This window comes from Vicugna pacos, chromosome 2, assembly GCF_048564905.1.
Source record: "Vicugna pacos chromosome 2, VicPac4, whole genome shotgun sequence".
Lineage (NCBI taxonomy): Eukaryota > Metazoa > Chordata > Mammalia > Artiodactyla > Camelidae > Vicugna > Vicugna pacos.
The window spans coordinates 70,084,853-70,108,428 of record NC_132988.1 but is presented as its reverse complement, the minus strand read 5'-3'; the positions used below and the strand labels follow the sequence as shown (position 1 = coordinate 70,108,428).

General features: G+C 34.9%; 1 protein-coding gene across 13 annotated transcripts in view; it reads left to right on the top strand.

The window, feature by feature from the left end:
- Positions 1-23,576, top strand: part of ADAMTS3 (ADAM metallopeptidase with thrombospondin type 1 motif 3) — a 486,980-nt gene that overhangs the window by 69,673 nt on the left and 393,731 nt on the right. For 3 of the 13 annotated variants that reach the window (XM_072941163.1, XM_072941155.1, XM_072941218.1), the window contains exon 1: positions 4,488-4,586. The exons of 6 other annotated variants lie outside the window; for them this stretch is intronic. In XM_072941163.1, coding sequence (XP_072797264.1) covers positions 4,537-4,586 — 50 coding nt within the window. In that variant the 5' untranslated portion in view covers positions 4,488-4,536. Of the gene's footprint in view, positions 1-4,487; positions 4,630-21,661; positions 21,718-23,576 lie in introns of those variants that run through there. 4 more of the 13 variants (XM_072941213.1, XM_072941228.1, XM_072941223.1 and 1 more) reach the window with 2 other exon arrangements.

Genomic DNA, 23,576 nt, shown 5'->3' with positions numbered 1-23,576 from the left:
AGGGGAAGTGTTTAAGGTTGGACTTCAAGGTTTGTTTTGACCCCAGGAGGGCTCTTCCTAGCTGTATTTTTCTCTGGGTCTTTCCAGTAAACTTCAAGCTGATCTATGGTTAGTTGTTGGTCTGTAAAGTTACTGGTCAACTCTTAATTGCTTACCACCAGAATCCCCACTGTTTCTGAGAGTACCCTTAGGCCTGAAGTTCCCACTGTCTATTCCTAGTGAAGTTAATCCCTCTAGGAAGCACTTTTTTGGGGGGGGGGGTGCAGAAGCACTTTTGAACTCCTTTTTCTTCTATCCTACCTCTCTCCCCTGGGCAGAACCTCTGCACCACTGCCCTAGGCCTGAGGGAGGAGATGGAGTCCTGCTTCTCTAGAAGAGACACGCCTCATTTACGAGTAGCATGCTAGGCATGGGCTGTGCCTCTGACTCTTCTCAGGTTGCCTCTCTTGGCATGAAACCTTTGCCCTGTGAGTGAGTTGGAACAATATTATTGGTCTGCTGTACCTGGGGAAGAACTTCTGCCCTATGAATGAGTACTGGGTAGAGGAAGAGAGCCTCTAACCCTCAACTCTTCTTGCCTGGAATAGGGCTTCTGCAACATGGAGTTGAGGTGGGTGGAGATGGGAAATGTCAGTGGCCTGCCTCTCCTGGAGAGATACTGTAGCCCTTGCTTGGGTGTTTGACAGTGAAGAGATCCCTGTGTTCCTGGCTATTCCCACCCAGAGCGGATATTCCATCACACTGAGCAGGGAGATAGGACTGTAGCAAATTGTTAAAATGCCATAGACTTTCATGGTTGTTACTAAGATTAAGTAGATTTTCTTCAATAAGTGTTTCCTCATTTGCTATATGCCCTTAAGACAATTTCTAGAGTTTAAATGGATTGATTGATTGATTGATTGATTGATTTGTAATTATGGTTATTTTCCTCTTTGGTTGATTATTCTGTAAAAGTCCTCATCCTGCCCTTCTATATGTTATCCATCTCTAGTCCTTCTTGATTTTTCTTTTTTCACTTTTTGGCAATCCCATCTTCATTGATTGACCAATCCTTTTGGGTGACTTCTCAATATAAGTCCGTTGTAAAGTATATTCACTTGGCTTCTCCCAAGATAGTCCTTCCACCTATAAATTGATATGTAGAAGATTTTTGTAAAGATTGAGAACGTAGCTCTGTGAAGTAAGAATCTATAAATATTTAATAATTCAAATGCCTTGTATTATGTGGTCATTTCCTTTGAATAATCTGATGTTACTGAGATTAATTTACCTGATTAAAGATAATGCTGAGTAAAGAGAAATCAGATTATCCTATTGCATGCTTTTTAAAGAGTTCTTTAGAGAGTAGGAGAGATTTTAAAACCTACAGTGAAACTGAAACTCCTAGTCTAAGGCAATACTTCTTATGTTGTTGACACACTCCTGTGGCTCGTGAGCCTACAAAATGATCAAGAGGGACATTCGTATAGAAAGAAGAAATGACCAAAAAAGTGTTGGAGGAAATATCAGATATTGCTGAGTAACTAGCTATACCAAAACCCAGTGGCTTAAAGCAATAATTATTTATTATTTTTCATGATTCTGTAAGTCAACTTATCTAGGCTAAGCTCAGGTGGACAGTTTTGCCAATCTTGACAGAGTTCCCTTTCATGTCTACAGTTGGCTGGAGTGGCTCTACTCAGTGTATCTCTCATTGTCCTCTCCCCATGATCAGCAAATAGCCCCAAGATGTCTTCCCCTTATAATGAAAAAGATGCAAGGGAGTAATTGGAGACATGCAAGGCCTCTTGAGGCCTAAGTTTGAAACTGGGCATTGTAACTTCTACCTCATTCTTCTGACCAAAGCAAGTCACATTGGGTGTGGAAATATTCTTTGCTTTAATGGGAGAAACTCCAAAGTCACATAATAAAGTAAAGAATTAGGGTCACTAGTGCAATCAATCTACCACAAGGAGTTAGGTAGGAAGTAATGAGAGTTTCCCCAGTTCAGTTATTTCTGTCAAATGTAAGTTAAGAGTTTAATTTTGTCAAACTAGAAAAAAGAACAATCTTTTGCAAAATATACCAATTCTCTCTTGTTGAGGAAGTGTGTATAATACAGAGAACTAGAGAAACCTGGGAAGGAGTTCACCAGCCATTGTATAAGTCAGCAGACTGGTTCTTACTATATGTGCACTTTTTTTTGATGACAAACACTTATTTTGTGCTTTCGTATGTGTCTGTCTTTTGTAAGGGTATAGCAAATTATTCTGGAAAGCAGGTAACTAAGCATTTCTAATTCTTGAGAAGTTAAATCTTTACTTTTCTCAGGAATGTGCAGCATCAGCAGGTTTTGTTTGTCTTTAAAATGAGGAGGATTCTAGTGAAGCTGACTTGTTACTCCACAAATATCTTAAAACTGTGGAACTTTCCCTCTGGAATTATTATATGTGAATGGATTCCTACATTTTACAATGGAAAAGCATGAAATCATAGCCGGCTTGGCTACTGCTGTTATTCATTTAGCAGGTTTTATTCTTTTAACAGTTAAACTTCCATTATGTTTTACTATTTGTTACATACCATTTTTATGTGTTTCACAGTTTTATGCATTTTGCAGTTAACTGTTTGAAAGAATGTTCAGTCCTTGAAAGTAAGAGTGATTTACCATTCTTGTGCTTTTGTCTTTACTAAGGCTGTGTGCATTTTTAAAAAGATAATAGTAAACTCTGCTATTAAAACAGGTCTAATAATGCACTTTATTTTTCTTGCTACCTATAGCAAGTCCTAACGCTACAAATGTGATGGTGTGTGCTTGCAAATGTATATATGCACAGCATACATACCTACAAATATTAGATTCTGCATCAAACACACAAACAACCACAGGTGAAAAGGAACAGAAAGCTCTGGTAATCATTACACAAATTTTCAGAAAACACACACACAAATAAAGGCTAAGTTGGTAATAGTATTTAAAATGCCAAGTGTTACAGAAAATATATGTAATTTTAAAGGAATTCTTATTTATCAGAAGTTTTATTCATTATTCATAGTTAATGACACACTAAATTTTAAAACCAGATTAATTATGATATTAGAAAGGACTTGTATAGTTGGAGAAAATGTATTTCTATGCATTTGTAACAGTAATTTGCAAAATTATAAGAAAGGAAAAAGCTGTTTTAGTCTATCAGATTTATTTTTATATGTTAACATATGTAAGGTATGACTTTAAGGTAAAGAGAATATTGTACTTTTTAAAAAGCCAAGCATCTTAAATGTATAGGATGTATACTTCAAAATATGTGTTGTTCATCAGATCATCAAAGGAAGAAGTCAAATCTTTTCTGAAAAGGAATTTTTTAATTGCTACATAAAGAATTAATCTGTGAGTTTCATAAGAAAATCACTCTCATTTCCTTAATTTCAGTCTTATCCATAAATATTCAGCGTGATTTTTTTTACTTTCTTCTTCAGACTTTACTTGTAAAAAATCTATTTTGTTAATAGTAAATAAATTCACATGATTCTCTGACCTAGAAGATACCAAAGTTTGCCTTTGTGGATATTCTTTCAGACACATTTTAAGGAAATATAGTTATGTAAGTGTGTTTATTTCTTTTGGATTTTTCAAGGTAAATACTAATGTGCTCACAAACAATTTCTTTGTTTTGTTAAGGAAAATCTTGGAGATCATATCATATCCATACATAGTTTTCATATTTTTCATGACTGTAGAGTACTTCAGTATATAAACCAATCCCCAGTTAATGAACAGTTAGCAGTGAATAGCTTTGTAGTCAAATGACTTATGACTCTTTTTAAAACCAAATTCACTTTCAAGGGATAAGAATCACAGCACTGTGAATATTAACAAGACTGTACTACAGATCTTGAAATAAGTGAGCAAAACTATTAAGCAAATGATATTACAAAGGTACTTTGAATAATATGACATTAATTTGGATGTATACATTCTGGCATGTGTTTTAAAAAGAATTATCAGTATTTTTCAGTATATCTCTTTATTTTGGTGACAGTACAATGACTTGTTTTTCTTGTGTCTCAGCCCTAAATAATATGGGAGAGAAACTTAATTTTGTTTTTTCTTTTTGCTTTTTTGGGGGAAATGCAAATAGTTCCTACCTTATTAAAATAGCTCTTTAACAGTTTATAAAGTGGTAATGAAATCCTGTGAAGCAGTTTTAGTTATTTTGTCTCTTTTCCATCTTATTGAAGAGCAAACTGAGATTTAGAGCAACTGAAAAACTTGTTTATGTCACGGAACTAGAAATTGACAGAAACAGGATTTGAATCCTTTTCATAAACTAAAATAAATTAGTACTATGGTTTCTTTAATAAGAATGACTAGGGAATGTGGCTGATAGAATGATGATAATATCTAGATGAATGTAGAATCTAGTGAGACAGCATCAAACTTCACAAAGCTTGATAAGAATCCAGAATCCAATTAGGGATCAGTGAAATTTGTTGAATCCAATCAATTGTGGAAGAATTAGCAACATGGATGGCCTTGGGTAGAATCATCCTAGAATGATTATTTGTCTGCACTACAGGATGTTAGGATCTACAATTTCAACTCAGTAAGTTCAGCCTGTGTGAGACAATAATGTTCCCCTAAATTGGGTAAGTGATTTAACCCTAGTACAATTTTGAATTAAAAATACAGATGTCTTTTTGCTTTGTTTATGGTTTCCTTTGCTGTGCAAAAGCTTTTAAACTTAATTAGGTCCCATTTGTTATTTTTGCTTTTGTTTCCATTACTCCAGGAGACGGATCCAAAAAAATATTGCTGAAATTTATGCCAAAGAGCGTTCTGCCAATGTTTTCCTCTAGGAGTTTTATAGTTTCCGATCTTACATTTAGATTTTTAATCCACTTTATGTTTATTTTTCTATATGGTTTTATAGGATGTTCTAATTTCATTCTTTTACATGTAGCTGTCCAGTTTTCCCAGCACTACTTATTGAAGAAATTGTCTTTTCTCCATTGTATATTCTTGCCTCCTTTGTCATAGATTAATTGACCATATGTGTGTGGGTTTATTTCTGGGCTTTTTATTCTGTCCATTGATCTATGTGTCTGTTTTTGTGCCAATACCATACTGTTTTGATTACTATAGCTTTGTAGTATAGTGTAAAGTAAGGCAGTGTGATTTCTCTAACTCCTTTCTTTTTTCTCAAGATTATTTTGGCTATTCAGGATCTTTTGTCTCCATATATATTTAAAAAAATTCTTTTGTTCTAGTTTTGTGAAAAATACCATTGGTAATTTGATAAGGATTGCATTAAATCTGTATATTGCCTTGGATAGTATGGCAGCTTTAACAATATTGATTCTTCCCATCCAAGAACATAGTATATCTTTCCGTCTCTTTGTGTCCTCTCTAGCTTCTTTCATCACTGTCTTATAATTTTCAGAATACAGGTCTTTTGCCACCTTGGGTAAATGTATTCCTAGGTATTTTATTCTTTTTGATCTAATGGTAAATGAAATTCTTTTCTTAATCTCTCATTCTGATATTTTGTTGTTAGTGTATAGGAATGCAGCAGATTTATGTATATTAATTAATATCCTGAAACTTTACCAAATTCATTGATGAGCACTAGTCGTTTTCTGGTGGTGTCTTCAGGATTTTCTATGTGTATTATCATGTCAACTGCAGTGACAGTTTTACTTCTTTCTAATTTGGATTCCTTTTATTTCTTTTTCTTGTCTGATTGCTGTGTCTAGAACTTCCAAAACTATGTTGAATATAAGTGGTGAGAGTGCACATCCTTGTCTTGTTCCTGATCTTAGAGGGGATGCTGTCAGCTTTTCACCACTGAGCATGTCAGCTGTGGGTTTGTCATATATGACCTTTATTGTGCTGAGGTATGTTCCTTTTATGCCCACATTGAAGAGTTTTTATTATAGATTTTGAATTTTATCAAAAGCTTTTTCTTCATTTATGGATTTCATTCTTTAATTTGTTAATGTGGTATATCATATTGATTGATTTGTGGACAATGAAAAATCCTTGCATCACAGGGATAAATCCCAGGTGTACAATTATGTTGATCATGGTGTATGATCCTTTTTAATATATTGTTGGATTTGATTTTCTAGTATTTTGTTGAGGATTTTTGCATTTATGTTTATCAGTGATATTGGTCTGTAATTTTTATGTGTGTGTGATGTCTTTGTCTGATTTTGGTATCAGGGTGATGGCTCATGGAATGAGTTTGAAAGTGTTCTTTCCTCTGCAATTTTTTTTGGAATAGTTGAAGAAGAATAGACATTAACATTAACTTCTCTAAATGTTTGGTAGAATTCAACCGTGAAGCTATCTAATCCTAGACTTTTGTTTGTTTGGAGTTTTTACATTATGTATTCAATTTCGGTACAGGTAATTGGTCTTTCATATTTTCTATTTCTTCCTGGTTCAATCTGGAGAGATTGTACCATTCTGCAAATTTGTCCCTATCTTCTAGGTTGCTCATTTTATCAGCATATGGTTGATCATAGTAGTCTCTTATGATCCTGTGTATTTCTGTGGTTTCACTTGTAATGTCTCCTTTTTCATTTCTGATTTTGTTGTTCTGTGCTCTTTCCCTCTTTCTCTTGATGAGTCTAGCTAAAAGTTTATCAACTTTGCTTATCTTTTCAAAGAACCAGCTTTTAGTTTCATTGATTATTTTGTTTCTTTTTAGTCTCTGTTTCATTTATTTCTGCTCTTATCTGTATGATTTCTTTCCTTCTACTAACTTTGGATTTTGTTGCACATGATGTGACTGATAGAGGATTAACTTCCAAAATATACAAACTGCTTAAACAGTTCAATATAAATAACAAACAAACAAACAACCCAATAAAAAAATAGACAGAGGACATAAATATTCATTTCTCCAAGAAGACATATAGATGGCCTACAAGCACATGAAAAGATGCTTAACAGTGCTAATTATTAGAGAAATACAAGTAAAACTACAATGAGATATTATCTCACTCCAGTCAGAATGGCCATCATCAAAAAGTCTACAAATAATAAATGCTGGAGAGGGTTTGGACATAAGGTAACCCTCCTACACTGTTGGTGGGACTGTAAATTGGTGCAGCACTATGGAGAACAGTATGGATGTTCCTTAAAAAACTAAAAATAGAGTTACCATATGATCCATCAATTCCACTCCTCCGCATATATCTGGAAAAAACAAAAACTCTAATTTGAAAAGATACATGCACTCCAGTGTTCATAGCAGCACTGTTTACAATAGCCAAGATATGGAAGCAACCTAAATGTCGATAGACAGATAAGTGGATAAAGAAAATATGTTGTGTGTGTGTGTGTGTGTGTATGTACACACACACACACACACACACACACACACACATATATATGCAATGGACTATTACTCAGCCATAAAAAAGAAAGAAATAATGCCATTTGCAGCAACATGGATGGACCTAGAGATTATTATATTAAGTGAAGTAAGTCAGACAGAGAAAGACAAATATTATATGATATCACTTATATGTGGAATCTTAACAAATGATAAAAATGAACTTATTTACAAAACAGAAATAGACTCACAGAAAACAGATTAGTGGTTATCAAAGGAGAAAGGGAGGGAAGGGATAAATCAGGAATTTGGGATTAACAAATACACACTACTATATATAAAATAGATAAGCAACAAGAGTCTACTGTATACCACAAAGAACTATAGTCAATATCTTGTAATACTTACAATGAAAAAGAATCTGAAAGAGAATATATATATATTATATATATTTATAAAACTGAATCACTTTGCTGTATACCTGAAACATTATTAATCAACTATACTTCAATAGAAATTTAAAAATATAGATTATGAAATAAATCAAACCTACAACATTGGTGCTTTTGTGTTAATAAAGATAATCTTTATTTGTTATTTGTGTTTGCTTTGTTTAAGAGAATCCGATATATTAACTTTGTGATTTAAAACTTTGAAGTATAAGAGAATGAATGTTTTAAAAAGTATTGGAATAGAAACTATTTATATAGTTAAGAATTTATTAGTTTAAAAAGAGTTGTCTGAGTACTTTGGAGAGTTTTGACTTTTTAGAATTGTAAGTTTGCCCTGTCTGATATATTATAAAGATACATCATGTTGTAAGTTTATTTTCCTCCATTGTCCTGGGAACTTAGTAGTCCATTTCAATCTAGAAAGTTTTATGGGGAATTCTTCTGAATTATTTCATTCATAATTTTTTCCTGTTGCTTTCATCCTTCTCTCTGGCCTCTTTTTATTGATTATTAAATCTTTTTCTATTTGTTTAATTTTATTTATTTATTCCCTCTATTTTCTTTGTCTTTTTGATTTACTTTCTGGAAACTTTTCTCTGCTTTACCCTCCAACACCTCTCTTGAGTTTTTCAAGTCTGCTATCATATTTTTAATTTCCAAGGATTCGTTTTTATTTTCTGAATTTAAAGAATCATCATGTTCTTATTTCATGAATGCTAATTCTTCATTTAGTTCTCTCAGGATATTAATGACAGAATTTGCTTGGTTCATAGTCTATATTTCCTTCCTTCACTTATTTTTGTTTGTTTGGGCTCCTGTCTTTCACATTCGAGACCTATGCATTTTGGCTATTGGCTGTTGTGCAAGCTATTCAAGGGCTGGTTGGAAGCTTTGTGTGTGAGCTAGAGCTTGTTGGTCTGGGTTCCATTCTCGGGTGATCTAGCTGGATCATTTCAATGGAGAACTTCCAGTGTCAGTATTTGTAAGCCTTTTTTTTTTTTTTTTTCTTGGGCAGGCAGATTCTCCAGAGAAGATTCTCTTGAACTTGTCTGGAGATCAGAATTCTCACTGCCAACCTCTAGGGTGCCCTGTGCCTAGGGTGCGTTGGCCTGACAGAATTTTCCAGAGACAAAACCTTCCATCTTATGTGGAAAGGAGTTGTGAAGTGGATCCGGTGGTTCACTGCTTCTTATATCTTCAGCAAATCTTTCTGATTTTAGTTCTGCCTCTACCTACTCACCCAGAGTTATCTGCATGCCATAAAGTCTAAGTACTTTAGGGGCCATGTTTTCCTTATAGGATCTACTTTTTTAGGTCTATTAAGGCAGTTGCCACTTGTTCTGTCTCTTTCTGTCTTTTGGTATAGACTCCTCTTTCATTCTCTTGGTCCTTGTGAATTTTTGAATTTTGGTCTGATCACTTTACTATAACTTTAGTGAAGTGGTATGAGTGAGCATGAGTTTATCCATCAATTTAGTTGGAAAGTTTGCAGTACTTTTCAGATATGCTCAAATTTTTGAATAAAAAGATATTCTATCTAGTCTTGATGACAAACATTTGCTTCCTTACAACACTATTTGTAAAGACTAATATTTATTGTTCTGTTTTTTCCTAACACTATTTGTACATTTGGCGGTAGCTGTATCTGTAAACATGCACAGTGTATTTGACTTATGTGAGTAGATACGTCAACATGATTGATAGGCAGACAACATATAATATTTTCATCAGTTATTTGAATAGTGGCTGAATATATCCAATGCACATGCATTGAATTTGCTGATAGCATGGGTCACTGGGTAATTGGATAATAGTGTCAAAAAAGCATAAACAAACATATAACTAGTTGAAAGGAGAGGCAAAGGATGGAGGGCCATAAAAACTAAATCCATATTCTTTAATTAGTGTACACTGGCTATTTTTGAAAATGGAAGGAAAAGGCTTATAACTGATGACAAACTAAACATGAATTAACAATACACTATAAATGTTCATATTTTTTTATATATTAAGGCAAGGTACTGTTTTTTGTCAGTAAGAAAATAGTTTGTTAGAGAAGCTCATTAATCCTCCCAGAATTAACATTAGTCAGGCCTTAATCACAATTTTATTTAGGGGCCCACAATTTCAGCAAGATATGAGGACCATGAAAAGACTTCAGAAGAAAGCAGTAAGAAAAATTAAACCACCTAGAGCTAAAATTGGAAAAGAAAGCATAAAATTTGCAGTCATTTAATCTAGTAAGGGAAAAGCTGAGAAGGGATGGAATGACAGTCTTTATACAAGTGAAACAATTATGTTTCAGGGATGCAAAGTACTATCCCTACCCTCCACTCATATGCCACTCCCTCCAAGCTGATTTACATTGTGAATTGGATAAGGGAAGTTCCTAGCTTATAATCTTATACATTTGTCTTGAAATAAGGGATGCATAGTCCTTTTAGGTCAAGAAGTGTTTAATGAATTATTGACTGAGTAGGGATGGGTAGAGACATATGGAGCCATCAGATGCAAAAGATACTGAGCACGAAGTTGGGAGGCTCAGACTGGTTCCCTCTTCTGGCATAAATTAATTGCATGATCTTTAAGATGAACCACTTGATCTCCCAATGCCTGAGTTTTTTCTTCTGCAAAGCAAGAAAACAGCCCTGCACCCCAATTTGTTCAGCATCATTATGATAGAAAAAAACAGATGCCAACAAGGTAATCCCGTCTCTGCCACCTACTAGAAATCCATCCCTTCTTCGGGACAGGCTTTGGATGGTTTTCCCAACTCAGAAGAGACTTTCCCAAACTAGGAAGAATGTCAGAGCAGTTAAGTGTGTGGGCTCTAAGAGCCTACTACTACAGGCTTACATCTAACTTAGTTTCTTATTGGATAGGTATCTTTGGACACATTGCTTTAGTCTTCCAGAACTTATTTTCCTCATCTTTGAAATGAACTCTTTAAAATCATCCTTAAAATTATAAGAATAATAATACAGACACAGTAGAATTAAATGTAATGTACTTAAAACAAGAGCCAAAACAAAGTAAGTGCTCAGTAAACATTTATAATTACATTCTGACCCGTGGGACTTCTGCATCTGAACATCAAGAAACCTCCATTTACACCTCAGTAGCAGTACTTATCTTTGTGTCCAAGTAATATTTTGATTTATATTAAAGATCTTTGTGTCCTTGCCTTTTTATCCCCACTAGATTTTAAATAAGTTCTTCGAGGGCAAGAATTATTTTATTCTGTTTTGATTCCCTAAACACTCAGGCCTGCTTCACAGTAGGTGCTTGAAAGTATTTACTGAATGGAAGCAAAAAGCTAAAAGTGCATGTAAAGTGTATCATGTATAATGAAATTAATTTCTATATATGGTGTGTGAAATTGTAGGTCATTAGATCATTCTTCTTTATAGGAATGACGTCATAGAAAGAGACTGAGTTTTGGAGTCAGACAGCCATGAGTTCAGTTTTCATTCTTCCACTGATAGGCTTTGCAAGTATAGCTTTACTTCCTTGAGCCTCGGTTATAAAACTCAGGAAGAAGCAAACACTTGGCAGAGCTGTTGTGAGGACTGCAGACAGTACACTTAAAGCATCTAGCACGATAGTAGGTAAAATACATGAGTAGCTATTACCTTTTGTAATTATTTTGATAACCATCTTGATTATCCCTGCCATTTAAGAGGCAAGTCTGGCTCTTTGTGATGTTGGTCAGATGATTGTTTCAAAGAATCTCTGAGACCCATCACCTCCAATACCCTGACTTCCTGTCTTTGGCAACAGCAGGCTCTGCTTCCAAGGAATTCTGTCTAAAATGGTCTGGATGACAGTCTTACCTTTGAAGGAGGGATTGAAAGATGGCTGACATTGCTTTCTAGGCCCAGGGGACTAAGAAAACAGACAAGGGGTGCAGTCATGTTGGCAGTCCTGATTTGAAAGCAGATGCAGGAGACAGATAACAGCAGCAGAGACGGAAGCCCTGAATTCCCAATACTAACAGGACCAAAAGGGAGACCCAGAACTACGGGGGCTGAGGGTGCAGAGTGGCTATAGGTCCAGCTATTCTAAGCCACTTCACTTGCAGTTCCACGAGCAGATGGTGCAATTTCAACTCCATACTGTGCACTTGATTCTCCCGCTGCCTACAACTCATTCCCTTGCCGTTGAGCCCCTGCTCAACATCCCGATCATTTTTCGAGGTTCAGTTGGTGGAGCACCTTCTCTACAGTACCTCAGTAGAATGGGCCAATCTTACTTTCAGTTTCCCATTAAAATAGGTACATATTTTTATTATAATACCTATAGTACTTCTCTGCATTTACTTGAAAAGTCTGTTTCCTTTTATTAAATTTTAAGTTCCTTGAGGGTATAATAGGGTGTTCTTTGTCTTTTTATCCCTAATGCTTAATGCCAGGTCTAGCACATAGAATATATTCAATAAAGGTTTGTTAACTGACTGTATGATTGACCCAGAAGTTGTTAATTCAAACCCTTAGGTGCCCACTGATTTCCTCTATACACCAGGCAGTAACTTAGCCTTGATGACTAACTTTTCTTATTTCTGAAAGTTGAAGCAACATGCTTTGTCTTTACTCAAAAATGTTTTAAGGCCCTATGAAAGTGCTGCTGAAAGAGATTTCACTTGTAGATGAAAGCACCCATAATTCTGAGTATGACTGTCATAAGATGGTCAGGATTGTGTGCCAAGTGCCACTTTTACTTTGTATGTCAGTATTTGCTGTTTACGTAACAGCTATTTCATTTTTCAATGAGAACATTATCAGGAAAAATAAAATACGTTTCATTGATGGGTTTATCATACATTAGGAATTTCAGGTGAACATTTATTCCTGCCTTTGTAAGTAATTGTGGATCTTGAAAATTAAAACAAAAATTTTTTTTTGGTTGTTTGGTTCCTCAAATTACTTTCCTTTTCTGTTGTTTTAAATGATAAAATTTGTGGAACCACCATTTTACCTCAATTTAAGATAGTTTTTTTTAAACTTTCAGAATATATAAATTAAACTTTGAATTTATGAGAAAATAGCACATTCAATAAATGTTTCATATGCACTTATTTTGTAAACGTTGACATTCTAGTTTTGAAAGGAATGCAAAATCCTCATTAAACTACAGCAAGGAGGGTAAGACGCATTGAGAAATTAATGTAATTAATGTAATTTAAGGCAGAATGCCAGACACCATGTGCAAGGAGACTGGTATGGGGTCTAGAAGCAGCAGGGCTCACAAGTCAATGGATTTATATTTGAGAGGAAGACACTCAAGTTATATCATGTTTGGGACAAGCAAGTAAAAATTAATCCAAATCAGAATTAGTAAGGGAATTAGGCCATCTCTTTAATTCTATATACTTCTGGACTCTTGGGACCTAAGGTAAATTTGTCCTCTGACTTGGAGGTGGGGTGGGAAATCACAGGCATGGGAGTCATGATCTTTCCCTCTCCAGCTATTTCTAGCGCAGCTGGCTCAGTGACCTCATGGAAACCACGCAGCCAGCAGTCTCGAGACACCAGCTTAGGCCTCAGAAGTAGCAGGTCTAAAAATGAGTAGAGATCACCTCTCCCTACATCAGTGGGTTGTTTTGTGGCACAAGCAAGACAATACATGTAAATAATTTGAACATTTATAAATCTCACAGCTTATAAGTATGTGATATTACATATTATAAAGATTAGCATGTATTACTTATTAAAAGTTGAATACTGAAAAAATAGCCCATTGATAGAAACTTGCCCATAAATAGTTCTGCAGAATCGCTAATATCATATCCTTAAATTTCCAAGTGGGCTACTGGGAGGGACTTTTTTTCAAATCATGAAACGGTGAGCATGAATGATGACTGACTAAACCATTGTATATTCTAATAAAAGCATCATTACATGTATAGTTAGTACAAAGGCTTAACTAAGAGTTTTCTAAGAATTTATTTTGCAAAATTGTAATGCATGCCTGATTTGCATGTAATACTTAATTCTTGTCCCAGAGACCTTGGCAGAAGCTTTATCCCACTGGTATTACTTAGTGATTTTTCTTTAGTTGAAAGGAGAAGGAGGAAGCCAGCTGCAGCTTTGACACTTACAATTGCACCCCATGTAATAGCAATAGTTATGCAAGGGCTGTTTAATTTGAAAGTAACATCAGCCATGCAAGTTTCATATCAATTGAAAATGAAAGGAGAAAAATGTCTGCCAAATGGAAAAGGGTTAAATTACTAGGATTAAGTGAAATAAATTATTTCCAATATTCTGTGAAAGATAGCTAGCAAGTAATGCAAAATAAAAACTTTAAAAGTGTAAAGTTAAAATGATACTGAAGTACTAAATTGGTCTTATTTTCATTGAGCAGTTCAGAAAAATCTGATAATACTCTATGTGGTGTGTGCAGCAATTCTCAGTGAAAATTTTAATCCCTTTTTGGAAAAATACCAGTTGTAATGATGTGTCTCCTCAACCTAACTGGCAATGGACCGTAAGATTCTGAAGCTGGCTCAGCCTACACTGATGTGGGAGTGATTATTTGGGGACATTCCTTTGAGATCTGGGGGTAGGAGTTTGGTGGTAGCATGAATCTGAACCAAGTTTATATGTAGTACTGGTATGCAATCTTTTGTTTCCTTGCTTAGAAAGATAATTGTATTCTTCCAGTTTTATAAGTGCATCTAGTTGGGCTTAAAATATTACAAATTATTACAGTAAAAGAAATGTTCTTAATCTTTGAGGAAGTCAGAAAATAATAATGATGATGATGAAATCTGAGCACTAACTTCGGAGAAACCAAACCTAGTGCAGGCGCATGGCTCACTCGAGGTCACTCAGCTCCTTAGCACCAAAGCCGGGTCTTAAAATGAGAGATTTGTGTTGCAGCCTCCCAGGCCTTACTTTTATTCTTTGCTACATGAATTCTAGTCCTGTCTAGCTTTCAAGTACCACAGTTCCCACTGTAAAGCTCTCTTTCTTTTTATTGCTTTAATATTTTATTTTGAAGGGAAACTGTTTTGAAAGAAATTTTACTTAGACTATTTACTATAAAATAATACTTTATTTTTTATAACTTAGGACATAGATGGAAAGGCTGATTATTAATTTTGAAAGCTAGAATATACAACAAACCAGTGTCTTCTGTATCTAGAATACGATCACTAATCAGATAGTTCAACATATCCCAGGAAATTACTTTACTAGTGCTACCCAGTATCTAGTTGATGCTAAACTGAAGAAAACTCTAAATATTTTATTTTAGAAGCACAGTGGTTTAGGGACATCCGTTCTGGTTCTACAGACAAAGACTTTGTTTCTTTTGAAAATCATTTAAACTCTAAGGGATTCAGTTTCTTCACTTGTGAAATGAGAGTCTCAAATTACTTGACTTTAATGTTCCTTCTAGATCTATGATTTGGAACTTTTTTGTATTTGTATCAAATTAGAACACTATAATCTAATGATATTTATGAATGATATTTTCTTTCTGCATTATTATAGGACAATGGACTTTATTTTTAAATTTACTTTAGAACTTAATTATTGACACATTTCATTTAGAGGTGACAACAGAATATTTTTTAAAGTGACTCTAGAATATATCTGAATATACGTCTTTCACAAACACATCGTCAGTAGCTTCTTCCACTCTTCTGTTTCCATGTGAATCTGGGTGGCAGAGAAGTACCTCTTGAGCTGCAAGGGACTCCCTTTTGAAACTGGGAACAATGGTTAATCTTCAGTGCAAGCTTCAATGTTATATAAGATTTTTTAATAAAAATAAATAGTGATTTGCGTATATTATTTTGAGCAAAAAAAAAGAAAATCAAATTTCATAAACGTAAGTTTAAATTCAGGCAGGAGTCTTTACTTATATCTGTTGGTTTAGGAATAGGAGGATCAGTAGAACATAGAAATAACTCTAGATTCCTACTTGAACAGGAGAGGAAGACTCAAAGACCCAAGGAAACAAGTACATACACACACACACGCGCACACACACATACACACATATAGCTTAAAAAATAATAGAAAGGGGAGACCTTACTGTAGCATTTGCCCCAAGATAGACATACAAGTGCAGCTTTTTGAAGAGGAAGAAGTACAGGCAACTTATGACTTCTCAAAAAGAAAGGAGAAGCCTGTTGTCAGAGATAGGCCCCAGCAAGCATGGTGTACTGGCTGGCATCTGCTCTGGTTGTTAGTACTCATGCTTCACTGGCCTTTATTTTTCATATCTTCACATAATATATGGAAAGAATTCCCTAGACTCAAATGGAAAATTATATTTAATCCATCAGGTTGCCTTTATTGTTCCTCTCCTACAATCACCAGGGACAGGCGAGAATAAACAGAACCCTTGCCCAGATGAATAAGGTTTTCAAATACAATGAAGAATAACTATCGAGAATTGCCATGCATTTAAGGAAAATTAGTATCAGAAGAGATGCCAAACTCAACAAATGGGAAAACTAACACTGAGATTATGGAGATAATAGAAGAATAAGAAAGCTTTATAATAGACCTAATTAATATTCTCAGATTTGAGTAGATTTTGCATCCATGAAAGACAAGTAGTCCCTTAAAGGGAGGAAAACCAGTTGGAATTCTTGCAAATATAAATAATCATAACCAATACAAAACATTTCAACTGAGATGCTAAATAGCTGAAATGACAGAACTGAAAATCAACTCAGTACACCATAAGATGGAGCAAGTAATTTTATGTGGGAGTGTAGAATCATTTCTGTATCTGCAAAAAGATTTGCAAGAAAGTGTATATGGCATTGTTATTAATTGTAAAAAATGAAAAATAATCTAAACCCATGGACTAATTAGATTAATTATGGACAACTGTCTGTTAAAACAATCAAGTATTTATGAATGTTCACAGACTTAGAAATATCTTCAAGTCATATTTTCACAAAAAAGTAATAGAATTACAGTTATAATTATATTTGTTTTAAGTAATCCTGAAAAAATATATTTTCGTATATGTATGCAATTATAGAGTAGTCTGGAAGAATACAAACTGAAATGTTAACAATTATTATCTTTGAGGAGGAGAGTTGATGTGGGAGATGAGCTGATCTGGGGGAAGATTTGCTTTCCATTTTGACTTCTATTATTTTACAATATGAATAATTCTGTATTATGCATATTACTCATATAACATTTTAAAATTTCAAAAAGAAAATAGCAAAATTCTTTGAAATACTCTACTGAAGGACAATTACTGTGCACGCATCCAGACCATTTATTATACATATGAATATGCAGATATATTTAATTTTCCAAAAATGGAAGCATGCATACATAATGCATTTAGGTCAATTTTTAATTAAACATTTTTCTTTTGACATAATTATAGATTCACTTATAGTTGTGAGAAATACTACAGAGAGATCTCACATGCACTTTATGTTGATTATCCCAATGGTAGCATATTGTAAATCTGTACAGTATCACAACCATGACACTGATGTTGAAGTTAAGATAGAGAACATTTTCATCTCTGCAAGATGGTTCACATATTTTCCTTTCCTAGTCACCGTCACTTACCTCCCACTCACCACTTTCTACTTAATCCCCAGCAACCACTAATATGTTCCTCATTTCTATCATTTCATCATCTTAAGAATGTTATACAAATGGAATCATACGGTATGTGACATTCTGAGGCTGGCTTTTTCACTCAGAATAATCCTCTAGAGATTTATTCAGGTTGTTGCATGGATCAATAGTTCGTTCCTTTTTACTGCTAAGTAGTATTCCAGGGTATGGATGTAACCATTTGTTTAATCAATCACTTGTTGAAGGATGTCTAAATTGTTTACAGTTTTTGGTTATTATAAATACAGCTGTTGTAAACACTGGTGTACAGGTTTTTTGTTACCGTAAGTCTACATTTTTCTGGGATAAATATCCAGGGGTGCAATATCTCGGTCATATGATAGTTACAAGTTCATTTTTTTTCAAAGAAATTGCAAAACTGTTTTCCAGAATGACCGTATTATTTTACATTATTTCTTCCTTTCTAATCTACATAGCTTTTATTTCTTTTTCTTGTTTTATTGCACTGATTAGAACTTTGAGCACTATGTTGAATGAGAGTGCTGGGAGCAGGCATCCTTGCCTTCTTCCTGATCTCAAAAATAAAGCATTCCGTCTTTCACCATTAAGTATCATGTTAGCTATAGGGTTTTTGTACATAATTTTTTTTTATCAAGCTTAGGAAGTTACTTGTTCTTATTTTCCTGAGAGCTTTTTTTTCTTTTCAAATCATGAATGGTGTTGAATTTTGTCATACAGTTCTTCTGAACTGACTAATATGTGATTTTTCTTCTTTGTCTGATTTTCAACTACTGAACCAACATTGCATCACTGGAATAAACTCTGTTTGAACTTGGTGTATGATCCTTTAATATACTGCTTCTTTTTGCTAACAATTTGGTAGGGATCATCTACATTGGTGAGAGATACTGGTCAATAGTTTTCCTTTTTTCTTTTTCTGCTGTCTTTGTCTAGTTTGGGTTTTAGGAAAATACTGGCTTTACAAAATGAATTAGGAAGTGCTGCTCCCTTCTATTCTGGAAGAGTTTGTTTGTTTGTTTTCAATTGATGTTATTTCTTTAAATGTTTGGTAGAATTCTACAGTGAAAACATGAGATGGATTTTTGGGGAAAAGTTTTAAATTATGAATTCAAGTTTCTTAATAGTGATAGTATATTCAAAATACCTATTTCATATTGGGTGAGTTGTGGTAGTTTGTGTTTTTTGAGGAAGTGATCAATATGTAATGTATTTTTCATTCATTTTTTCGTTAGTGTTGAATTGTAAACAGTTTTCTCTTTCTCCAAAAATACTTATAGAGTGTAATTTAAGTGATTATATAGATTTTACTTAATAGATATATCATAATTGATGTAACTAATTTCTTACTGTTGGGCAAATGGATTGTTTACAGATTTTCCCCATTGTAATTACATTGTAATAAATATGGTTATACACATTCCAAAGTGTAATAGTTAAAAAGAAGGAAGCTTGGCCAAAGCCTGATTTATATCATTTAAAACTAAAATTCCATCTTTTCCAAAGGTATTCCAGTTCACTCTGATTATGGTAGTGTTATTTTCATAAAACTGTGACTCTAAGTACAAATTGATAGAAATTAGTTTTAGTTCTGTTCTGCCTCATTTCTTTGTTTCTTTCACCTTCCATCCCTCCTCCAGAAATGTTTAAATACAAATAATTAATTCCTGTTGTCAAAAAGCTTAAACAAAGAAAAAAAGAGGAGATAGACTTTTGATTGTCACAGTAACTCATCTTGGAACCAGGAGAAGTCACTTGAATTTCTTATCTTCACTTTCTTCAATTATAAAGTGAAAAAAGTTGAGTTAGTAGTTATCTAAGATTATTCCCAGCACCTAAATTCTTATTTTCCTTTATTCAGGCCATCATAATGTTACTGAAGTGATATATTCATCTTTTTTCCAATTTTTTTTGTTCTTTTGCATGATTTTTTGGGTAGCTATTGTTTGTTATTCTTTTTACACTTTCTGGCAGGGTTGTTTTATATGAGAAGAATATGAAGGGGATACATTCTTCTGTCACCACAGGAAGATTTTTCTGTATTTCACTTCATCTATGCTGTGTGGGTGGGAGAAATGATCACCGCACCAAATTTCTCAGTACACTATATAATACCTTATAGAATACGGAATATGCGCCAGCTCTTTCTTTTTATAGCCATTTGGTCTATCTGGGTCTTAGTTTACTTATCTGTAAAACGGAGGAAATTATCTACCTCATTGCTTCCCCTTAAGAAGTAGAAGAGGTAATGAATAGGAAAGTCGTCGTGAAATGAAGTAGAAGTCCGGGGTGGAGCACCCCCTGGGTAACACGCTAGAAGGGTTTCTCACCATTAGATGGCACAGTGGAGCAGAGAGTGTGTCCATCCTACACTGAACTCAGTGGACCTTAGCTAATTCCAGCCTCTCAAGCCAACCATCTCTTTCTTTCCCACTTTCATTAATCCACCCTTTTGATTCTACCTCCTTAGCTCCCAAGTCTTCCACTGGTATTTTGAAGTTCTTCTCCTTTTAAGCTGTCAAGAGAAGAATTGTTGGCTACACATTTGCAATTGTCTGTCCCCACTCCATAGCTACAGGCTGGCTCAGTAGCCTTGACTGCTCAGGAGGGAAGCCAGACATCTCGAGCCAGAGAGTTTGGCTATTATTCCTGCCAAGTTAAGAGTTGATGACATAAAACTTTCTTACATATGCCCATATGTCTCTTGTCACTTTTGGGGGGTCTCAGTCCTGGGGGATTGAGTGTCAAAGTAGAGAACACAGTACCCAACACCTGGGAAGTCAGTGTATAGTCACTCTGGTCTCACTGGAGTGTGGGTGACTTAGTACTTTATAACGGACTCCAGAAGTCTCTGTAATTTACGTGTGATCAGGACAGTTACAGATACAGTTTTTCACTGTTTGTTTTTTGATAAACTTCTCATTGGAAATAAATACATAAATAAGGAATACAGTTGTTTTCCTGTTTGCTATGACTAGAAGATATGCAGACATGCAGTGGTAACGCCGAGTCTTGTAGCAGGGCTGATCACTGAAAAAGTGTTCCAAACCAAGGGTTTTCCTTCCAGGTAGGCAGAGGTGTTGTACTCCAAAGATGTCATCTACAAAACAAGTGTTAAAAATTTCCTTTCTAAGAATATCTTTCGCCTAGTCCAGCTGGGATGCTCAAATTTTCCCTGTTTGGGTTTAAGGAATCATTTCTTGTGCACCCCATAAAAATATAGGTCCCATCAGGGTATGATTTCATATGAATTTGTTGTGGATTTACTGTATTAGCATAAGGAACTGGATCCCATGGATCCAGGAAGCTAAATAAACTAGGTTAAGTAATAGCTAAGGTCAAGTTAAGGTCCCTTAAACACAGTTAGAGACTGGGTTTTGATGGAGTCAGAGCACAGGATATTTTAGAGGAAGAAGAGCGATCAGAGCAACCAATGGTATCCAAAAATACTGAGTGTCTACAAGGAGGTAGTGTAGTGTAGGCTTAAGGGTTATCAGCAGGTTAAGTGAGATCATGTACATAATGAAATATTATCCCAGAGCTTGGAACAAGACACATCCATACTAGTAAATAAAAGAGGTGCTTTCATTTTTTAAAAGAATAGTAAAATCAAGAGAAACTGAAATAAAAAGTTACTATTACTACAACATGCCTTGCAGTTTGATGCTGGGTTAACAATAGAGAACAATACAGACGTGGTTCTTGCCCTCAGGGAGCTAAAGTTGAGTAGATGGGCAACTAACTACAGATTATAACAGAGTGTATGGTGCATACTCTGCAGAAAGTCAGAGCAGGCTGTTTGAGGAGCACTGAGGGCTTTCTAGAGAGATGACTTCCTGTTCTGCGACCTGAATGAGGAGTGGGTAGTGAGGTGAAGGGAGGAGAGTTCCACCATAGGGAACACACACATGAAATTCAGAACTGAGACCAGGCAGGACGTGTGTTAGGAGCTGGAAGGAATTTAGTTGTTGGAAGACAGAGTTCCGGGGAGGAGGAGGCAGTTACTGTTCTGAAATGAGGCTGAAGAGGTTGGCAGCAGAGGGGAGAGTGGAAAGAGGTGGGCGTAAAAGACATACCTATAGTTGTTTGAAGCTGGAAGTGGCTGCTCCAAAGTGAGAAAAACCTTAGTCACCAGCACAGATCTGTTCATTGTTTTTGGAATATTGATGCTGCAACCAACTGTCATTGAATTTAGGAGAAAACTGAACGTTCTTACGAGCATGTTCGTGCTCTGAATCATACGCTACAATTAGAAGGTTGTTGCTTCTCTTCATACACTCTTTTTTCTTTTCCTCAGAAGGGTCAGAGTGATAAAAAGGCCAATGAGTGAAGAAGACACAGCTGAACAAACAGGTAGCTCAAAATTGTTACAAATTAAACAAGTAATAAGTATACAGGAAAAGTAATTAATACAATTTATGTCATACCCACTCACACCCTCTGATGAGGAAACCAACGTTAACAGATTGGTGTGCATCCTTTTCTGTGCTGCTCCAGGGCAAATACAGATAAAGCTATGCATACATAGAGAGCTGTTCCTTTGCATTTTAAAAGGGGCTAAACTTCACACCTTACTTTGAAACGTGCATTCTCATTTAATAATACATCATGGACAGACAACATTCCTGTTTTAGAAACATTAATTGATCCAATCTTTTTACTGTTGCATACTATTCTGTAGTATAATGCGTTGTAGTTTAATCAACCACTCCACTCTTGAGGGACCTTCAAATTGCTCCCAGGTCATACTATAACAATGCTATAATAAGTGTGCATATTATAAGCTTTTACAGAGTTTTTCTACAGGTTGTCATAGTGGATGCCCAAAATGTGGGTTGAGTGAGTCAACACAGTGTATAGGAATTCCTCAGTTTTTTTCTTTTGAAGATGCCAAGTGCTATTCTTTATTGTGAATCCTTGCAAGCAACCAATTCTCAAGTTTCCAGTGGTGGGAGTGGTGATTCTCAGCTTTGATCCTCTTCAGTCTTATGAAGGCATCCTATAAGCCAGCAGCCCCCAAACTTGTTGGTTACAGGAACCTTACACTGTCAGAAATTGCTGAGAACCCCAGAGAGCTTTTTGTTCATGGAAGTAATACCTATTAATATTTATCACACCAGAAATTAAAACTGAGAAATTAAAAAAACTTACGTTTTCCTTTCAAAGTAACAATAATAAATGCATTATATAGTAACATAAATATTTTATAAAAAGTAGTTATTGTTTCCAAAACGAACAAACAAAATTAGTGGAAAGAGTGGCATTGGGTTTATTTTCTGCCCATTTCTTTAATATCGAGCTTAATAGAACACAGGTGGATACTGATACCTGCATCTGCATTCTGATAAGTTGGTTGAACAATATAAAGAAAATTGGGGTTCATACAAATATGTAGTTGGAAAAGAGGAGCATTTTAATAAACTTTCAGATAATTATAGATATTCTTTGATGCTATATCAAAACTTGACAAGAGATAGTTTCATAAAGGTTATGTGCAATGTGGAGTCTGAAATCGTTTCAGTAAGGGTGTACTCTTGTCACTTTGAAATTCATCGTCCTATCTTGATTCTTGAATGGATCTTTTACTTATACAGTGGTCATTTAAAAAATATTGATCCCTGAGTTATGTAGGCTTTCAAATGTAGTTGTTAATATCACAAGCAACACAAAAAAGTCTTTTAGTAGTAGGAAGATGTGAAGATGTTAGTGGTAGATACTAATTCTCTAAAATCTTAATTTCCACTTTAAATCTCAAAGATTATCATTGGAAGCATATACAGTTAATTATTTACCTTGAAGTGACAGACTTAACTTCATTCATTTTGAATAAAATATTTGCCAGACACCCAGTTATAAATAACTGTAGCGTGTCTGTCATTGGTTCCTTCAAGCAAAATGGTGCTTCCTGGAAAAGAGACTAGTTTAGCTTATAATTCAAGCAATCTCACAGACGTTTTCTTGAGTCAGTCTTTGTACTTCCATTTGCAGCAGCAATGCTTTACACATATTCTTGTTTATTTCTTCCCACAGAATATTAAAAAGATGCGTATTCTATGGTTAATGCTTAAGAAAAGAAAATCAGTATGCTTTCATGCATCATCAAAAGCATTCTTAAATGTAACTTTTTTTCTTGCAAGTGTCTGACAGCGAAGAAATTAATAACTACTTCTACAATTTGGTTCCAGTACCTGGATTCACATAAGGGCCCCCCA